This window comes from Amblyomma mixtum, chromosome 4 (genome assembly GCF_055824585.1).
Source record: "Amblyomma mixtum isolate Tamu chromosome 4, ASM5582458v1, whole genome shotgun sequence".
Classification (NCBI taxonomy): Eukaryota; Metazoa; Arthropoda; class Arachnida; order Ixodida; family Ixodidae; genus Amblyomma; species Amblyomma mixtum.
Genome location: NC_143015.1, coordinates 120956938 through 120973133, shown reverse-complemented (window position 1 = coordinate 120973133; position 16196 = coordinate 120956938). Strand labels below are relative to the sequence as shown.

At 45.8% G+C, this 16196-nt stretch overlaps 1 protein-coding gene across 1 annotated transcript in view; it reads left to right on the top strand.

Moving 5' to 3' along the window:
* Window positions 1–3270: 3270 nt before the first annotated feature.
* The window catches only part of LOC149348098 (uncharacterized), a 32877-nt gene continuing 19951 nt past the window's right edge, over window positions 3271–16196 (top strand). Inside the window, exons 1-4 of the mRNA XM_089587918.1 lie at window positions 3271–3602; window positions 3685–3846; window positions 7153–7410; window positions 10592–10804. Coding sequence (XP_089444044.1) covers window positions 3396–3602; window positions 3685–3846; window positions 7153–7410; window positions 10592–10804 — 840 coding nt within the window. The 5' untranslated portion in view covers window positions 3271–3395. The remainder of the gene's footprint in view (window positions 3603–3684; window positions 3847–7152; window positions 7411–10591; window positions 10805–16196) is intronic.

Below are 16196 nucleotides of genomic sequence, written 5' to 3'. Positions count from 1 at the left end.
GCAGCGCAGGCTTCGCAAGCCAAAAAGGCGTGTGCACACTGCCGCCTGAGTATGGTAGCTGCAGTCTGCTATGCTTACAGCGAACTACCCTCGAGCTCCAGGAATTTGCTGACAGTTTCACTTACTTTCTCATTTTTTGTGTGATTCAATCAGTGTGGCTGGTGAGCTTCCATCGCCTGCCCATTTCCTTTGGGCTGGTACGGTTTTAAGGTGCAGCACTTGCCTCGCTCTTGAGACGGAACTGCGCGGACAGTGGAAAACAGCGAGAGGGCGACAGCGCGGGAGGGTGGTGGTGAAAAACATTTATCATCCATTAAATATCTACAGAGAGGTGATTGGGGTAGGGCCCTATTGGCCCCTTCCTCCTCTCAATACTAGATGGCGCCCCTGTTTGGCAAGCAATGCTGCCCACATCCCCTGAAACAAGGCCTTTTGGGTCTTGAGGTCTTGACAGCCGAGCAAGGCCATCTCCCAGTCCTCTAGCTCTGGTGGGTTTGGGGTTGGGGGGATAGATGGGTGTGATTAGCACGCTGAATGCTTAAGCACCGCCGGGCACAGTACAGTGTCAAGTGAGAATTTGGCACTCGTCAGCGCAATCGCGCAGCGTACAGGGAGATATATAGCCTGGGGAGAGGGTGCGTAGGCGGCCTGTTCGTTTCCCTGGAGTTCCTTGTGACCGGGGGCCCAAATCAGGTTATGTGGAGTGGGAGCTTCGTATCGGCAGCTAGTCTGCAGTATGCGCCGCGGACAGGCGAGGGAGCCCATTCCAACTCAGTTCCGACAGGGCCCCGCGAGTCGGTGATGATGTGTTTCGACTTGGGATTAGTGAGAGCCAAAGCTTAATGGCAATCTCCTCCGCGTGTGTTGCGCTGTAGGCTTTGAAAGTGAGCCCGTTAACTGTATTTGCGTTGTGTACGACTGCGGCCGTGTACCACCACCCGCGGTGTGCGCCGGCAACATCCACGTAATAAAGTTGTTGGTGACCATATAGTATCGCGCCAACGCTTCCGCGCGCGCCTAGCGACGACCGCTATTGTCTTCTCTGGACATGTTGCGGGGAAGGGGTCGGACCCGGAGGAGTAGGGTTCTGGCACTCTCCCCCTTTCCTCGTCGTGTTTGATGTGTAGCCGGTCCAAGAGGCGGCGACCGGACGTGGTCTAGTGCAAGTGGTCTTCTCGAAGCTCCCGGAAGGTGTTCACCTCGCCCAAGGCCAGAAGTCTCTGGTTGGACGTGGCGACCGCGAGGTTGAGAGCCCGCGCTTGATGACTTTCCGGTGGATGACCTCCAGTTGGTCATCATCCGCGAGTGAGGAGCACGTCTTTGACGGCAAACTCCTAGAGGATTCTGCTACATTTTCGGCTGGAATTTTCAAATATGAAAACGCCATGAATGAAAAATTCTACAAAGAACTGGCATTGCATGCACTGGTCTGTCTTTCCTGCCCAGTAAAAGCAGTGGTAGAGCGCCTTCAGTCGTCACGTGTGTGAAGACGAAGCACAGGAACAAGATGTCGCTGAAAACTTTGGTACAATGGCGTCAAAGTTGTTGTTGTTAGCCATCTTTTCAAAGGCTAACAACAACAACAACAACAATTGCTTTGATGCCATTGTACCACAGTGAAAGACAATAAGCTTCATTCTTCCACAGTGCATTGTACGTATTCGCACAACGTTGGCCTCCAAGGAGATGCGCTGCGTGAAATTTGTTATCCCGGCCATTTGTGTAGCTTCTATTCGCAAGGACTTTGACAAATGCAAAAAATGTGATGGCAAAGCCGATCTAAATCATATGATCTGGAACTGCCCGCAGTCCACACCTGCGAGTCACTTTGTTATAGCGGGACAATCTTTAGGGCCAAGCAACCCTGAGTTACCATGTGTCACGTGTTGGCGGCTTTCCCGCCAGTCTGTACCCTGCCACCAGCAATAAAGGATGTAACATAATTGGCGGCGAGGATTACCGACTCCTTGGAGGAAGGAACATTTTTTTCCTTCCTCCATGACCGACTCTGATCATTGGGAGCATGGAGGAAGGAAGGAATTTTCCTTCCTCCAAGATAGGGAGGCTCTACCACATCACGGACGATGTTCCGTTCAGACAGCTACCGACTGTTGCGCAAATCAGAGAAAATCGAAAAAAAATTCTCTCGGCTTAACCGCGAGTTTGTTCGGGCTCAAATTTCGCACAGAGGTTGCATTTGGTGGTCAGTTTTGTTTTATACTATATTTAGGTGGGGTACTTGCCGGATTCAGTCAGAATTATCAGGAAATCCCCATGGTATGCGGTGACGGCGAACCAAAACCGAAAGACTTCGCAGCAGTGGTACCCGTGGCGCCATCTCGCAACCATCGGAGAAACGAGCTCTCCACCGGGGAGGGCGGTGGGGAGGAGTTGGACTCATAGCCATGAGCATAGCCATGCGCATAGCCAAGTCACGGCCATGGCCTTCTCTTGATCGCTGTACGCTCGCATTTTTGGTGATGTCTCGCGCTGCTTCGCAGCAGAGAGCACCAAGCAAAGATAATTTGCTCACCAACTTAGCACAGCTGGGTTTCTCCGGTGGGTGCGAGATGGCGCCACGGGTACCATTGCTGCGATGTCTTTCAGTTTTGGATCGTCGTCGCCACATATGATGGGGATTTCCAAATAATTGTGACTGAATCAGGCAAGTACCCCACCTCAATGTAGTATAAAACAAAACTAACCACCAAATGCAACCTCTGTGCGAAATTTGAGCCCGAACAAACGCGCGGTTTAGCCGAGAGAATTTTTTTTCGATTTTCTCTGATTTACGCAACACGCGATATGATGCTCAGATCGATGATTAAAGGTTAAACGACATGATTTTATGCTATTAATACAATGAGTGTTCGACAAATGCTGAATCTTGGTTATTTTAGTGTAGTTTTAGTTTCTGGCGAACGTTACTAGTTTGTTCTATCAGGATACAACTTAAAAAAACAGCAGCTGCTAACACTGGGCCGCGGTTCTTGCGTTTTGTATTACTCCGCTGGCCTATCCAAACAGTAAGCGAAATGAGCTTTTTAATGTTTGACTATATCAAACAATCCAGGTGTCAAAATTATAGAGCTTATAATCTTTTTCTTGTGGTAAGCTTCTTATTTACGTGAAAAGAAACGTTTAACCAGTGGTCTACTTTTTCGTCGTGAAGGGATTCTGTGCGCGGAGGCTGAATGTGGGCGGAGCTTCACTGCAGACTTGTTGTATCCGACGGCGTCGCGGCCACTTTCCAATCTGGCAACACTGATAAAAAGGACTCGCGACCGCGAGCGGCGTCCGTTTCGAACGCGGGATCTCGTGCACTTGTCACTAACCTGTCGGTGTGCGTCGTCTCTGAACAGATATTCCTCTCCAGCGCCGACAGTCGCGCTGCTATGGCGTGGCACTTGACGCTGGCGTGCTTGTCGGTGTTGTCTTACCTGGCCACGGCCGCCGAGCTGCCCTTCGCGGTGCCTAACAACGCTCAGGGAGAACGCCAGTACAAAGCCGTGCTGGCCAAGATACCAGAGTACGGCGCCTGCTGGAGCGACGCGGTCGCGAGGCTCGAACGCGGCTGCGGCGACCTCAACGAGGAGCTGCAGGTGAGTGACCGCGTTTGCAACGCTTCGTGTTATCGTTTCACTTTGTCACGCGAGATGACACCACGTGTGGTACTCCCGACAGGGTCGCCTAGCGCTGGCATTTACCAGCTGTTTCCTGACGAAGATGGGACAAGAGCCCTTGCACTGCCCCGAGTCCGAGCCCCTGTCACGTTGCAAGGCCCTGGCGCAGTTCCTGAATCGGCCGCTCGCCACCTCCTACTCCCAATTCTTCACACATACGCAGGTACTGTACTAATGGTACTTAATGAGAAAGGAGAGAGTTGAGATGCCAACAGGACAGGTTTATTACAGGCAGGCGAATCCCGGCACGAGCACGAGACACGCGCAAGCCGCAGTGAGCCTCGCGCGAGCGCGCAGCAGCGCAGCCAAGCTAACTGGCCTAGCCACTGCATGTGGCTACTCCGTAAAACAGCGCGCTTACACGGGACGAAGAAAGAAGACACGCACACACACAGCGCTGAACTTACAACTGCATGGTTTCGCAATGCAATAAACCATGCAGTTGTAAGTTCAGCGCTGTGTGTGTGCGTGTCTTCTTTCTTCGTCCCGTGCGAGCAATGCAATAAACCATGCAGTTGTAAGTTCAGCGCTGTGTGTGTGCGTGTCTTCTTTCTTCGTCCCGTGTAAGCGCGCTGTTTTACGGAGTGATCATGTACCAACTGGCCCGGCAACTATCCTTAATGTGGCTACTGCCTACAACAGAGAGGCACTGCAATTGTCGCACTCTGGTTACACGAATGAAAATTGGTTTTGAGAAAAGGAGAGAGAGAGAGAGAGAAAAACATTATCAGTAAGAAGATGATCCTCGCGGGTTTCTTAGCCCGCTCCAGGTGGCCGGCAGTTGAAGTCTGTCAGCGACCTCTTGCGCCCTTGCCGAGGCCCGGGACTGGACGTCTGGGTACAGGCTGCCGAGAGCAGATGGGGTTCTTCAATGTGGTCTCGCATCGGACAGCACCCGAACTAATTTCCATTTAATCTCCATCGAAATGCTTGCCGAGGATGGTGTGCCACGCACAGGCTTTTTTATTTTTTCCCCACTCTGTCTTGCTACGTTTTTTGCTGCACATTTCACATGGATTCTAAACATAACTGTAGGTGACGATTTACAAAGTGCGCTGACAATTAATGTGGTTAATTTTCTCGGGCATTGTTGTCGCTCGTTGTCTATCCTTTGTCGTTTTTGTGCTGCTTTCTGTGACGCTGCTTCAGGCCGCCTAATTAAGTTTTCACCGTTTTGTGTTCTAGTTCTTTGCTGAGCGCCACATGTTGTACATCATTAATAACGAAATTGTCAATACCGAGGGAATTTAGAAGAGTTTTAGAATGGGGGGGGGGAATAGCGGGGTGCCAGTGGGCATGCGCAGGACAATAATCTCGGGGGTGTCAGCTCCTTAATCGATAAAGTCTCCCTTTTCTAAGGCCCTCTAGTAATGCTGCTCTGCATTGACACACTTGCTTCCCTATTCTAGCTTCGGTGTTCTATATGTAAAGACCACTGATGAGAGGTGGGCCTTGCCTTCCTAGCTCTCTTCCTAGCTTCCTTCCTAGCAGTCTTCTACTGCTGCACCTCTTTCTTCCTTCTTTCACCCTCTCTTTCATCTCTTCCCATGCACACGTCCTCTCCTGTTATTTAAATTACTTCCATGTCAATCTCAAGCACAGCCGCTGGCTCCCAATAGGTAGAGCTTTTCTATGGAGGCGAAATTGTAGAGCCCCGTGTGCTGTGCGATGTCAGTGCACGTTAACGAACCCCGGGTGGTCGAAATTTCCGGAGCCCTTCACTACGGCGTCTCTCATAGCCTGAGTCGCTTTGGGACGTTAAACCCCATAAAACCAAAACAAACTTTCCTCTGGCCTGGTGTCTTCGAAAATGGGTCTCTGACCCCACCTTGTGCCACTGAGAGTCATGAATATTTCTTTGTATCGCGATGTAGGTCATCCTTATTATTCAAGGTGTGCTTGTGTGTATCAAGTTTTACGCATTTTGATTGCTGTTGGGCCCATGTTGCTACCACTGTGAAATTGCACTGCCGTTTCCCTGTTTCATTATCTTTTTTTCTTGTGGTATTTTTATTGCAGGCTGCCACTGCAAGCCCATCTATCCCCTTACGCGGTGCCTATAGGTCCTTAAGGGGTGACCCAGGTGTTGAAATGATCAAAAAATGCGAAAATTTCAATTTTGCAAAAATAGCATGTTTGGGATCAATACACTCTAAAGTTTCTGCCTAAAAAGTTTTAAGGTCTGAATTCTACCTCCAACTAGTAAAATATCTGTATATTTTGTGGCGACGAAGCCGGGAAATGGCAGAGTGAAATGCGGCAGGAATTTGCGCCGTTGCTTCCCATGGCTGCGTCCGCGATGACTGCCATCTTGGTTTTGTACGAATGCTGGGCCCCTTCCCCTTTACCTTGTATTACTCACTACTGTGAAATATTTTTTGAACGTCTGCATTCCACTGTTTACTGAGGCTTCTGCAACGACCTCTGAATAACTGGCGTGCGGACTTCAAATTCGGTCTCTTCAGCTTCGTGTTTTTTGCCAACTTGACTATTTTTACGGAAGTTTCATTACGTTTTTATAGTGTGGTTTCAATTAATCTTGTATCGCTGAATCCAGAAAGAACTAAACTGTGGAGCTATATTGTTTTTGTTTGGCTGAGTCAAATATTTCAAATTTTGTGAGTCATAATGTCACCTACCTATACCTCACAATCATGGTGCTTGGACAAAATTTAACATTTTTATATGATGTACTTCAACAACAGTATAATTAGCATAGCTTCAGACGGCAGGTCTTGGCTACAGCCGTATCTCAACTGAAACCAGAAAATGTGGAAAGTGTCCTAATGACCCGCAAGAATTTAACTAGTTAGGCTTCAGTTATTCTCCTATAATATGGGAACTAGTTCAGTAATAAGGGAGTTATTACTCATGACATCCACCCGAGCGCAGCCATACGGCTACAAAGGAAAGCTATACAGCTTTCTCAGAAACTTCGTAGTTAACGAAAAATTCGTCCTGGTCCGGGGTTCGAAGCCGGGACCACCGCTTCACCGGAGCAGTCGCTCTACCAACTGAGCTAACCGGGACGGCAAGCTTATGGTAGGGCGAGAGCGAATTGATCAATAACTTGAAGTGGGAACTGTGTTGGTCAAATGTTTAGGGGAATCCCCCAAGGTGGAGTAGATTTGTAATAAGGGAGTAATTACTCATTGGCATCCACCCGGGTGGCTTTTCGTTCGCTACCCGGGTGGATGTCAGTGAGTAATCACTCCCTTATTACAAATCTACTCCACCTTGGGGGATTCCCCTAAACATTTGACCGGAAATAGTTCAGATATACTGAAACTAATTATATTTTTGAAAACAGGGAGAAGAAACGCGTATACAAATCTAATTTCATTGGGACATCTTTCATAATAAAAGTGTTAATTTCAAGACCCGCGTCTCCCCTTCAGGAAGCAGCAATTGGAGTGCAGCTAGGAAGATGCATGACCGTGATGTGGGGGGTGTGTGTGTGTGTGCGCAGGTGATCTGCGCGTTTCTCAGCAGCCGCCAGTGGCAGGCCCAGGCGGCGCGCACCATCGCCGAGCTGGGGACGTCCAGCATGCGGGCCACAGCAGAGCTGCAGCGAGCGGCCAAGGTGCAGGAGAAGCTGTCCCAGCAGCAGCTGCTCATGCAGGAGCGGGGCGAGCACCTGGAGGAGAAGCTCGCCAGCGCCTACTCCATGCTCCAGGAGCACCGTCACCTGCTCGACACGGGCCTGAGCCGCTTAACCAACGTGCAGGTGCGAGGGGGGTAGGGTTTGTGCTTGGGGAGTGCTCGGCTGATCATAGAGTTTCTTACTATTACCTAGAGGGAAAGCTGGCGGCCCCTCTATGGGAGTTTGCATGGCGACCCCTCGAGACCACTTCAGCCACCATGGGCACTCAAAGCATCATGGGGCGGTGAGCTACTTGTTGCGGAACTGCAACTTTTGGCCAAAAAATAATAGAAAAGTAAAGCTGTTCGATAGCTACGAATGTCCTAACATTCATTATCTTGTCTAATGATTGCAACAAACGAGCAGAAAAGCATTTAAGTGCAAAGTGTGCCCAAAATAAGAGATGACTAGCTTTCCTATTGGCCAAGTGATGAACACTACAAAAACTAATATTTAGTAAATAACAGGCGCACTTTCAAAAGTAAATAGTTTTCAAAAAAAAATGTTGTTGCTTAGATACTTTAAGAGGTTTTTGAATGGCATTTCGGAAGAGTAAAACCTTTTATTGGCGTCGTGTGTCGTCGCGTTTTCACTACTATGACTTTTGCACACTGCGTTCGCGCGAAAGTCGTCTGCGCACACACGAACAGTGTTTTCGGAATGAAACATCCTAGTAGTGCCACTCAGTGTTCCCGAAAAACTACGACTGTCTCGCAACAAGTAGCTCACCGCACCATGATGCTTTGAGCGTCCATGGTGGCTGAAGTGCAGCGCCGCCAGCTTTCCCTCTAGGTAATAGTAAGAAACTCTATGCTGCTGATTGTGAAATTTCGCTCTAGCAGTTTCTTATAGGAAACCTTCTTATACCAGCCGCTTCCAAAGGTGCCATTATTTATTACCAGTTTATTTACCAGGCCATCCTCATTATTACCTGTAGCCCTTTCTCAACTAATGCTTGTTCCTTATTGCATGAGCACAATATTTTATCAGCTTTTCCAGTATCACCTTGCAATCATGTTCTTTAGATTACTACATGGCAGCCTACATTTTCAGTTTGTAGACCCCATTCAGCTGATCAGTCACAACCCTACCAGATCTGCAGCAAGAGACAATTTTCTGCTCCCCAAAGTCCATACCAATTATGGCAAATCGACGTCGTCTTTTCAATCAATTTCATTTCGGAACACATTGCCACCCACTCTAAAAGCACCATTTCCTTGACTGAATTCAAAAATAAGCTCAAAGTATTTTTATTGGAATGCTGGTGTGTTATTCTCTTTTTGTGTATATTACCTGCGTTATTGCGGTTTTTTACTCTGTTTTTGTGGTGAAGTATTGATTTGATATTTTCTATATTTTATATTTATCCGCTAACTGTGCTGTAATCATTTCTTGTATTAGTGATTTATCGAGGGTCCCGGTGCAGTCTCTGACTTTGGGACCCTCGTCTGCACATTTATGATGTTTTGTATATTTTTTTGGGGATCAGTAAAACCTAACTTTCTAAAAAAAACGCATATAATATGAGGGGTAATTTGGGGATAGCAAAAACGGGAAAGAAAGTAGTTTTCGTCCGCGTATAATGCGAGTAAGGAAGGGCAGTCAGCTCGAGGGCGTACCGGAAGTCGCGGAAGCCAAACGCGCTCCGATTATTTGTGTATGCCGACATGCCAGACACGATGTACATAGCACGAGTGGCAGGTACACAGGCGCCTGAATCTCATGAAATTTTGCACACAGATGTGTTTTTCTCTTCTGATTCCAAATATGTAATCATAATTGAGCTGGGGGTCTTAGATCTTACAAAGTCTAGAATGTAATTAGTTATTTCTTACGCAGCTTTAATGAACTTTCTCGTTGCATTTTGTTGCATTTTTTTACATGAATTGATAGCCAGAGAGTTCCCATACCCGATGACATTCTTCATTTTTCTCTAAAGGCATGTCATCCTGACATTCCTATGTCGAGAGTAAGAGGTCGCAGTATTTTACACTGCAACTCGTTAAGCTAATTGTAAATTGCTATTTATATGTGTCCTAAACAAAAAAAAGTAAGAATGTCATCGGGTATGGGAATTTGCTGGCTATCAATTCATGTAATTAAAAGCAGCAAAATGCAATTAGAAAGTTTATTAAAGCTGCCTAAGAAATTACCTAATTACACTCTAGATTTTGAGAACTCCTGATCCAAGACTACCAGCTCAATTATGACTACATTTTTGAAATTTGAAGATAAAAACACATCTGTGTGCAAAATTTCATCAGATTCTAGTCACAAATAAAAGGTCAGTTTTAAGACCCTCGTCCCCCCTCAAGGGTTTATTTATTTATTTATTTACAATACCCCTAAGGGCCCTCTTGCGAGGGTATTACATAGGGGGGGGGGGGGGGGGGGGGGGGGCAATATTAACATAAAAATATGGCACAGGCACTTGAAACAAAATACACATAATAATGAATTAAAGCTAGTAATGTACACAAATAACTCAACAAACAACGCAGAATAAAATACTCAGTAAATGCACATAATACAACAAAAATACCAAATCTGTTAGTCCATGGTTTGCTTTAACGAATGCTGAAACGATTGTGGGTTAACCTCAGTAGCTATGTGTGATGGCAAGTTATTCCAATCTATTATAGTGCGAGGAATGAATGATTTCGCCTAGAGCAATGAACGGCATGTGATCCGTTTTATTTTGTTATCGTGATTGCGGCGAGGAAAGACTGCAGAGTGTGGCAAAAAGAAGTCATCGTGGAGGGTGGGATGGTTATACAGTTTGTGAAGTAAGGTTAGGCGAGCGAAATGGCGTCGACATGATAGCGGTTCCAACTCGGCACGTTGTTTTAATGCTGTGACACTGGTGAAGTGTGAATAATCTGAAAAGATGAAGCGACCAGCATGGTTTTGCAGGGATTCAGTGTTGTTTATGATGTAAGCTTGTTGAGGGTCCCATATGGCAGAAGCATACTGAACTTTTGGGCGGATTAGTGTGATGCAAGCAAGTTTTTTTAAGTGTGAAGGCGCGTGTTTGAGATTATGCCTAAGAAGGCTGAATGCGCGATTTGCTGATGCTAAGATTGTGTTAATATGGTAATGCCATATTAGAGTGGCTCCTTGGTTATCATACAGGTTTGCGACTGAAGGAAAAGAGGCCGTGAGAAGGGATTTTACCGGACTATTGATAGAGTGGCTACAGTGTTGTGTGTGTGTTGGAGCTTGGGACTTGGAGGAGTGTCTCAAGGAATCAGTGGTGGGCTTCCAGGCGTTCTTTGCAGACCAGTTTGCGACGCTCCACTCCGTGGCCTACTACACCATGGCTGTCATCCTGTCCCTGCTCATGACCGCTTCCAAGCGGACGGTGGCCGCCCGCCCCTGGCTGCTCCTGCTATTCCTGGCCAACCTGGGCGCCGAACGCCTGCTCGTCAAGTGGATCTCTGACGAGGCTTGGGACAGCGCCACGCCACTGGCAGAGGACGTGAGTCTGGCGCCGGGCACCCAGTCATGCGACAGCCCTGCACCTTATTTTCAGTCCAATCCTAATGAAACTGTACCACCTTGCTCAGTTCTTTTATACTGAATTCAAACAATGAAATTACCTTTCTGATAAATTAGTCGGTTCCCAAGGTAATTAATTTTAATTAGTCATTCATTAGTACCTCCGTGCAAAAAAAAACTGCTCAATAAAAAGTCATTTTTAATCCATGGCTGCATAGTATGGTGAGTAAAGAGTGCAATAATCAAAACCGTTTTTCCATTTTACCCTCATTAGTAATTTTACAGCACTTATAGTATCAATGTTCAAGGTGTCACTGTAAAGCATCGATAAACTTTGCAAAATTATAAATTTTTGAAGTGCGATTGAACAAATCTGCTTCGATTATTGCACACACTGTGCCTTCAGCTTCCCTTAGCAAAGAATGTGACATCTCTGTATGTCCTAGATGCTGAGATATCGACATACTAAGACAGCGAGAGGTCCAAAATTTTTGTGCCATTAAATTGTTTGCTCCTGCATAAATTCAGCCCACACGATGATCCGAGTTCAATATTATGGTCAAAATGATTATTTCGTGAAGGAAAAAAGTGGTACAGTTCAAAAATAATAGTTGTAGATTCCACAAATGTCATTTTTTGAAAATATACCGTATTTACTCGCATAATAGGCGCACTTTTTTTCCAGAAAATCCGGCTCAAAGTTCGGGGTGCGCCTATTACGCGGGGTAAAATTTCCGGAAATTTTTCGACTCTCAAAATCTAACACACCGCGTAAATGCACTCGTGTACGGGCCGCACCCCGTTTTCGCGAAGAAAATATGAAAAAAAAAAAGATCCATGTAAGGGCCGCACCGAAACTTTCCACGACCCACGCGGGAATAGCCTTTGGAATGCACGCGCCGAGGCCTCTGCGATCGGCTCCGGCTGCGCGCAACGGGCGCTTGATCGTGGAGGCCACACACGCGCACAGGAGCTTCCAGACGCCACCCACGGAGGGCGCCCGAGGTAGAGCTTATCATCATCATCAACGTTTTCCTCCGCCGCGAGCTTTCGCTATCCATATCGCCATCAGCATCTCCAGCTCGTTTTTTTTTGTTTTGTTTTTTTGTTGCTGTCAAGTGCCGGGATCTGCGGTAGCGCGATAGTTCATCGTGGTTTATGGCTTTGCCGCGGAGCGTTGCTGTTTTAGCTGGACGGCCAAGCACCTTAACAGCTACACGGCTGGGAGTTTGCTCTCGAACACGGCTAGCGTGCGGCAGGTCGGAAAATACGACGTGACCGAGAAGTGCGGCAGTTGCGACTGAGGCGTCCCTAAATTTTCGTACGCACTCCAAGCGCCGAGGTTTTCGCGGGCCTAAGTCAGGAACGTTTCCGGCTGGAGATGAAGCTTTCCAAACAGACGTTTGAAGTGAGCATCCCTGAAAACTGTGTGCGGCTGTTCTACGCGATGTCGTTGTACGTGCTGAGGGTCCGCAGCAGCACTAGTGAGGACTAGTGTCAGTTCAGCGAAAACTTTGTTAAAGTAAAGATTGGGGAGCGGGGGGGTGGCGAGGTGTCGGCTTGCAATCGTGTAAATACAGTATTGGTCACAGTGCCAAGTTCGGGGTGCGCCTTTTATGCGCGGAAATAAAAAAAATTTGATTTTTCGCGCCCAAACTAGGGGTGCGCCTATTATGCGAGTAAATACGGTAGATTTTTTGGTCGTTTTTTGGTCTCGAAGACCAGTGTCATGAGTCTGGCACCCAGTCAACCCTGCACCTTCACAACTTTGTGGAAACTGGCTTTGTAATTGCAAAAATATTTACTTATTTATTCAAAATACCTTACAGGGCCCCGAAGGGCATTGAGTAAGGGGGGCAAAAACAATAGATTAAGCACAATAGGAACAATAAGTTAAAAACAACGCGTGATACAAGGCAAAAAGTAAAAACAATTATAGATATACAGGGCAAAACGTAACTACAAGACGTACATCACCACGAGCAACAAAAATTAAAATAGTAGCAAGAATGCATTGCATGTGCCCAATACACATCTAAAGAAAAAGCGGTAGCCATAAAAAAAAACAAATGAATGGTTGAAATTGCACAAGAAACCAAAACTTAATGCAATACCAACGAGAAGAAAAGGGAACCAATGACACAGAACAACCTGTAACAAGACACAATGTCGTTAAAGAAAATGTTTGTGCAGCTGGTCTTGAAATGATTGGTGGTTGCCGATAGATGCGATACAGTTGGGAAGATGATTCCAAAGAATAATGGCACGTGGAAGTGCAGATGAATTGAAGGCTAGGGTTCTTCCGTAAATGCGTTTAATGCTATACTGATTATGCAGGCGGCGTGAAATGCGTGAAGGCTCTTCGAGGGGCAAGGGAGATGGCATGCCGAAGCGAACCCAAAATGAGAAATGAGTGACGTCGACTGCAAACATTTGGTTTGCAGTGGAAAACTGAGTGATTTCGCATTGCTGCTTTTGCACGAGTGGTCACAGAGGATGAGCTTTGCTTGCAAAAGCAGTTGTATCGGCATTTGTGGAATCTACAACTATAATTTTTGAACTGTACCACTTTTTTTTTCAAGAAATAATCATTTTGACCATAATATTAAACTCAGATCATCGTGTGGGCTGAATTTATGCAGGAGCAGACAGTTTAATGGGACAAAAATTTTGGACCTCTCGCTGTCTTAGTATGTCGATATCTCAGCATCTAGGACAGATAGAGATGTCATATTGTTTGCTAAGGGTCGCTGAGGGCACAGTGTGTGCAATAATTGAAGCAGATTTGTTCAATCGCACTTCAGAAATTTATAATTTTGCAAAGTTTATCGATGCATTACAATGACACCTTGAACATTGATATTATTATAAGTGCTGTAAAATTACTAATGAAGGTAAAATGGAAAAACAGTTTTGATTATTGCACTCTTTACTCACCATACTATGTAGCCATGGATTAAAAATGACTTTTTATTGAGCAGTTTTTTTGCACGGAGGTACTAATGAATGACTAATTAAAATTAATTATCTTGGGAACTGACTAATTTATCAGAAAGGTAATTTCATTGTTCGAATTCAGTATAAAAGAACTGAGCAAGGTGGTACAGTTTCATTAGGATTGGACTAAAAATAAGGAAAATAGGTCTAAGACCAGTGTCCCCCTTAAGGGGGGACACTGGTCCTGAAAAAAAAAATTTTATTAATGAAGTCACAGTTACGAAATCTTCAGGGAATATGTATTTTTTTTGTGCTGACTCTAAATATCTCATTTAATTTCATGTAAAACAATTCCTTGAGCACTTATGCACTTTTTATGTTAGTATTTTGCGGAGAGTTTTGAAGAAAATCTGCAGCGGGAAACTCGCTGAAATGTGTGCCATTGGGTTCTCTTGACACCAAGGAATACAATAAGGGTGAAATTGTCTTCCTGCTTATCATAGAACTTAAGTTATAGAGTTTTGAAGTTGCCGCTTCAGAAATGAGAAGGAAAGTGTGTATTCCTGTGTCTGAAGTGGCAGCTTCAGTACCCTATTACTCAAGTTCTATGAGAGCCAGGATGATAATTTTACCCTTATTGTATTCCTTGGTGTCAAGAGAACCCAATGGCATACATTTCAGTGAGTTTCCTGCAGCAAATTTTCTTCAAAACTCTCCGCAAAATACTTGCGTAAAAAGTGCATAAGTGCTCAAGGAATTGTTTTACATGAAATTAAATGACATATCTAGAATCAGCGCACAAAAATACATGTTCCCTGGAAATTTCATAACTATGACTAAATTAATAAAATTTTCTTTTCAAGACCAGTGTCCCCCCTTAACTGCCTCTCGAAGTCTTGCTCCTCCGCTTTGCGAGCCTAGCCTGTAGAAGAAAGTGGCTGTGCTGACGGCTGTTATGCTGCAATAGCTAGGGTTTCTTTCACCTCATGTGACGAACACAAACGGTGCATTTGTTCTCGAGGAGTGTCTAAAGTGTGTGGCGTCAGCAAAGTACTGCTGTACCAGCTGTTTCAGCAAAGGCTTTCCTAAGGATAGGAGAAAAACAGTCTTTTCTGGAACATGCTCCCGATTGCAGCAGACATAATTTACCATACAAATGATTAGATATGTGCCAAATTAACATTTGAATTAACGCAGTTGAGTAGTGTGTGCCAGGAGCCATGGACAGAACGATGCTGTATTAGTTTTCGAAACGAAGAAAACGTCCTTCTCGAAAGCTCTGCAGCGTGAGTGAGTTCGGTGCTGTTTGCGCACAAGACAAGGTATACTCAAAAAAACTGCACAGGCTGGAATTGCGTGCAGTCAGCTCATCGCTTGCGCATAGCAAGAAGCACATCATAAGAGTTGTTTAGGTGCCCCATAATTTTTTTTTGTGTTGAGAGTGCGGAGGTTGGGGCGCTTCGCATATCAAGCATTGCCATTACTAGCAGACATTGCTCTCCAGCGCTGTCTCATGTCTTCGTAAGGCTGTCTGTCGCTTCATCGATTTGCAGCAAAATCGGAAATCTAACGTCCTCAAACACGATCTCAGATCTTCGATTAACCGGGCTGGTGCACGCCGCTGCTTCAAATAATCCGGTCAAATTTAGATTAGAATTCAGTGGACCACAGAAATTTTTCGAATTATCAAGGTTTTACTGCACAGTAATCATGGTGTAATGTATATACTTTTATGGTGCACTAATGGACAGTGTTGTCGGTTTACTTTGTAAAAAGTCGTTGGTGTAGCTGAACCCGGATATATCCAACTCAAAGGGGATCTCGAAATAGTTTGATATTATATCTGAAATTTGATATACCGTATATACTTGCGTATAAGCTGCCCTCGTGTGTAGCCTGCACCCCCCCCCCCCCCCCCCACCACCTTTGGCCACAAAAATGAAAAAAAAATTAAAATGTGCCTGAAATGCGTCTAGTCCCACAAAGTGCTACAAGATGGCGCCAGTTTTCTCACACTGCATCCGCTATCATCATCATCGTTGCACAACACAATGTTTTTGTGGTTTTCTGTTTCCGGTTTTCACGGTGCCTTGCCCAGTGCCGTTAGGTCTTTGTTATCCGGTGCTTTGAAGTTCGAAGTTTTCCGGAGCCCTCCACTACGGCGTCTCTCATAGCCTTAGTCGCTTTGGGACGTTAAACCCCATAAACCAAACCAAACCAAACCTTTGTTCGGAAGTGTATGGACTCCGCAGTCGAACGACGTTGTGCCAGAAGCTGCTAGGTGAATACGAGGACCAAGTAATGAAATTTCATCACTTTGCCAATGCACTTTGGAGGGAGCATGAGTACGACCTCTCACAGATAGGCAATGCTGATCAGACCCCCTTCGATGCCCCTGAACATTGCACGGTGGAAGCCAAAGGGGCAAAAAGTGT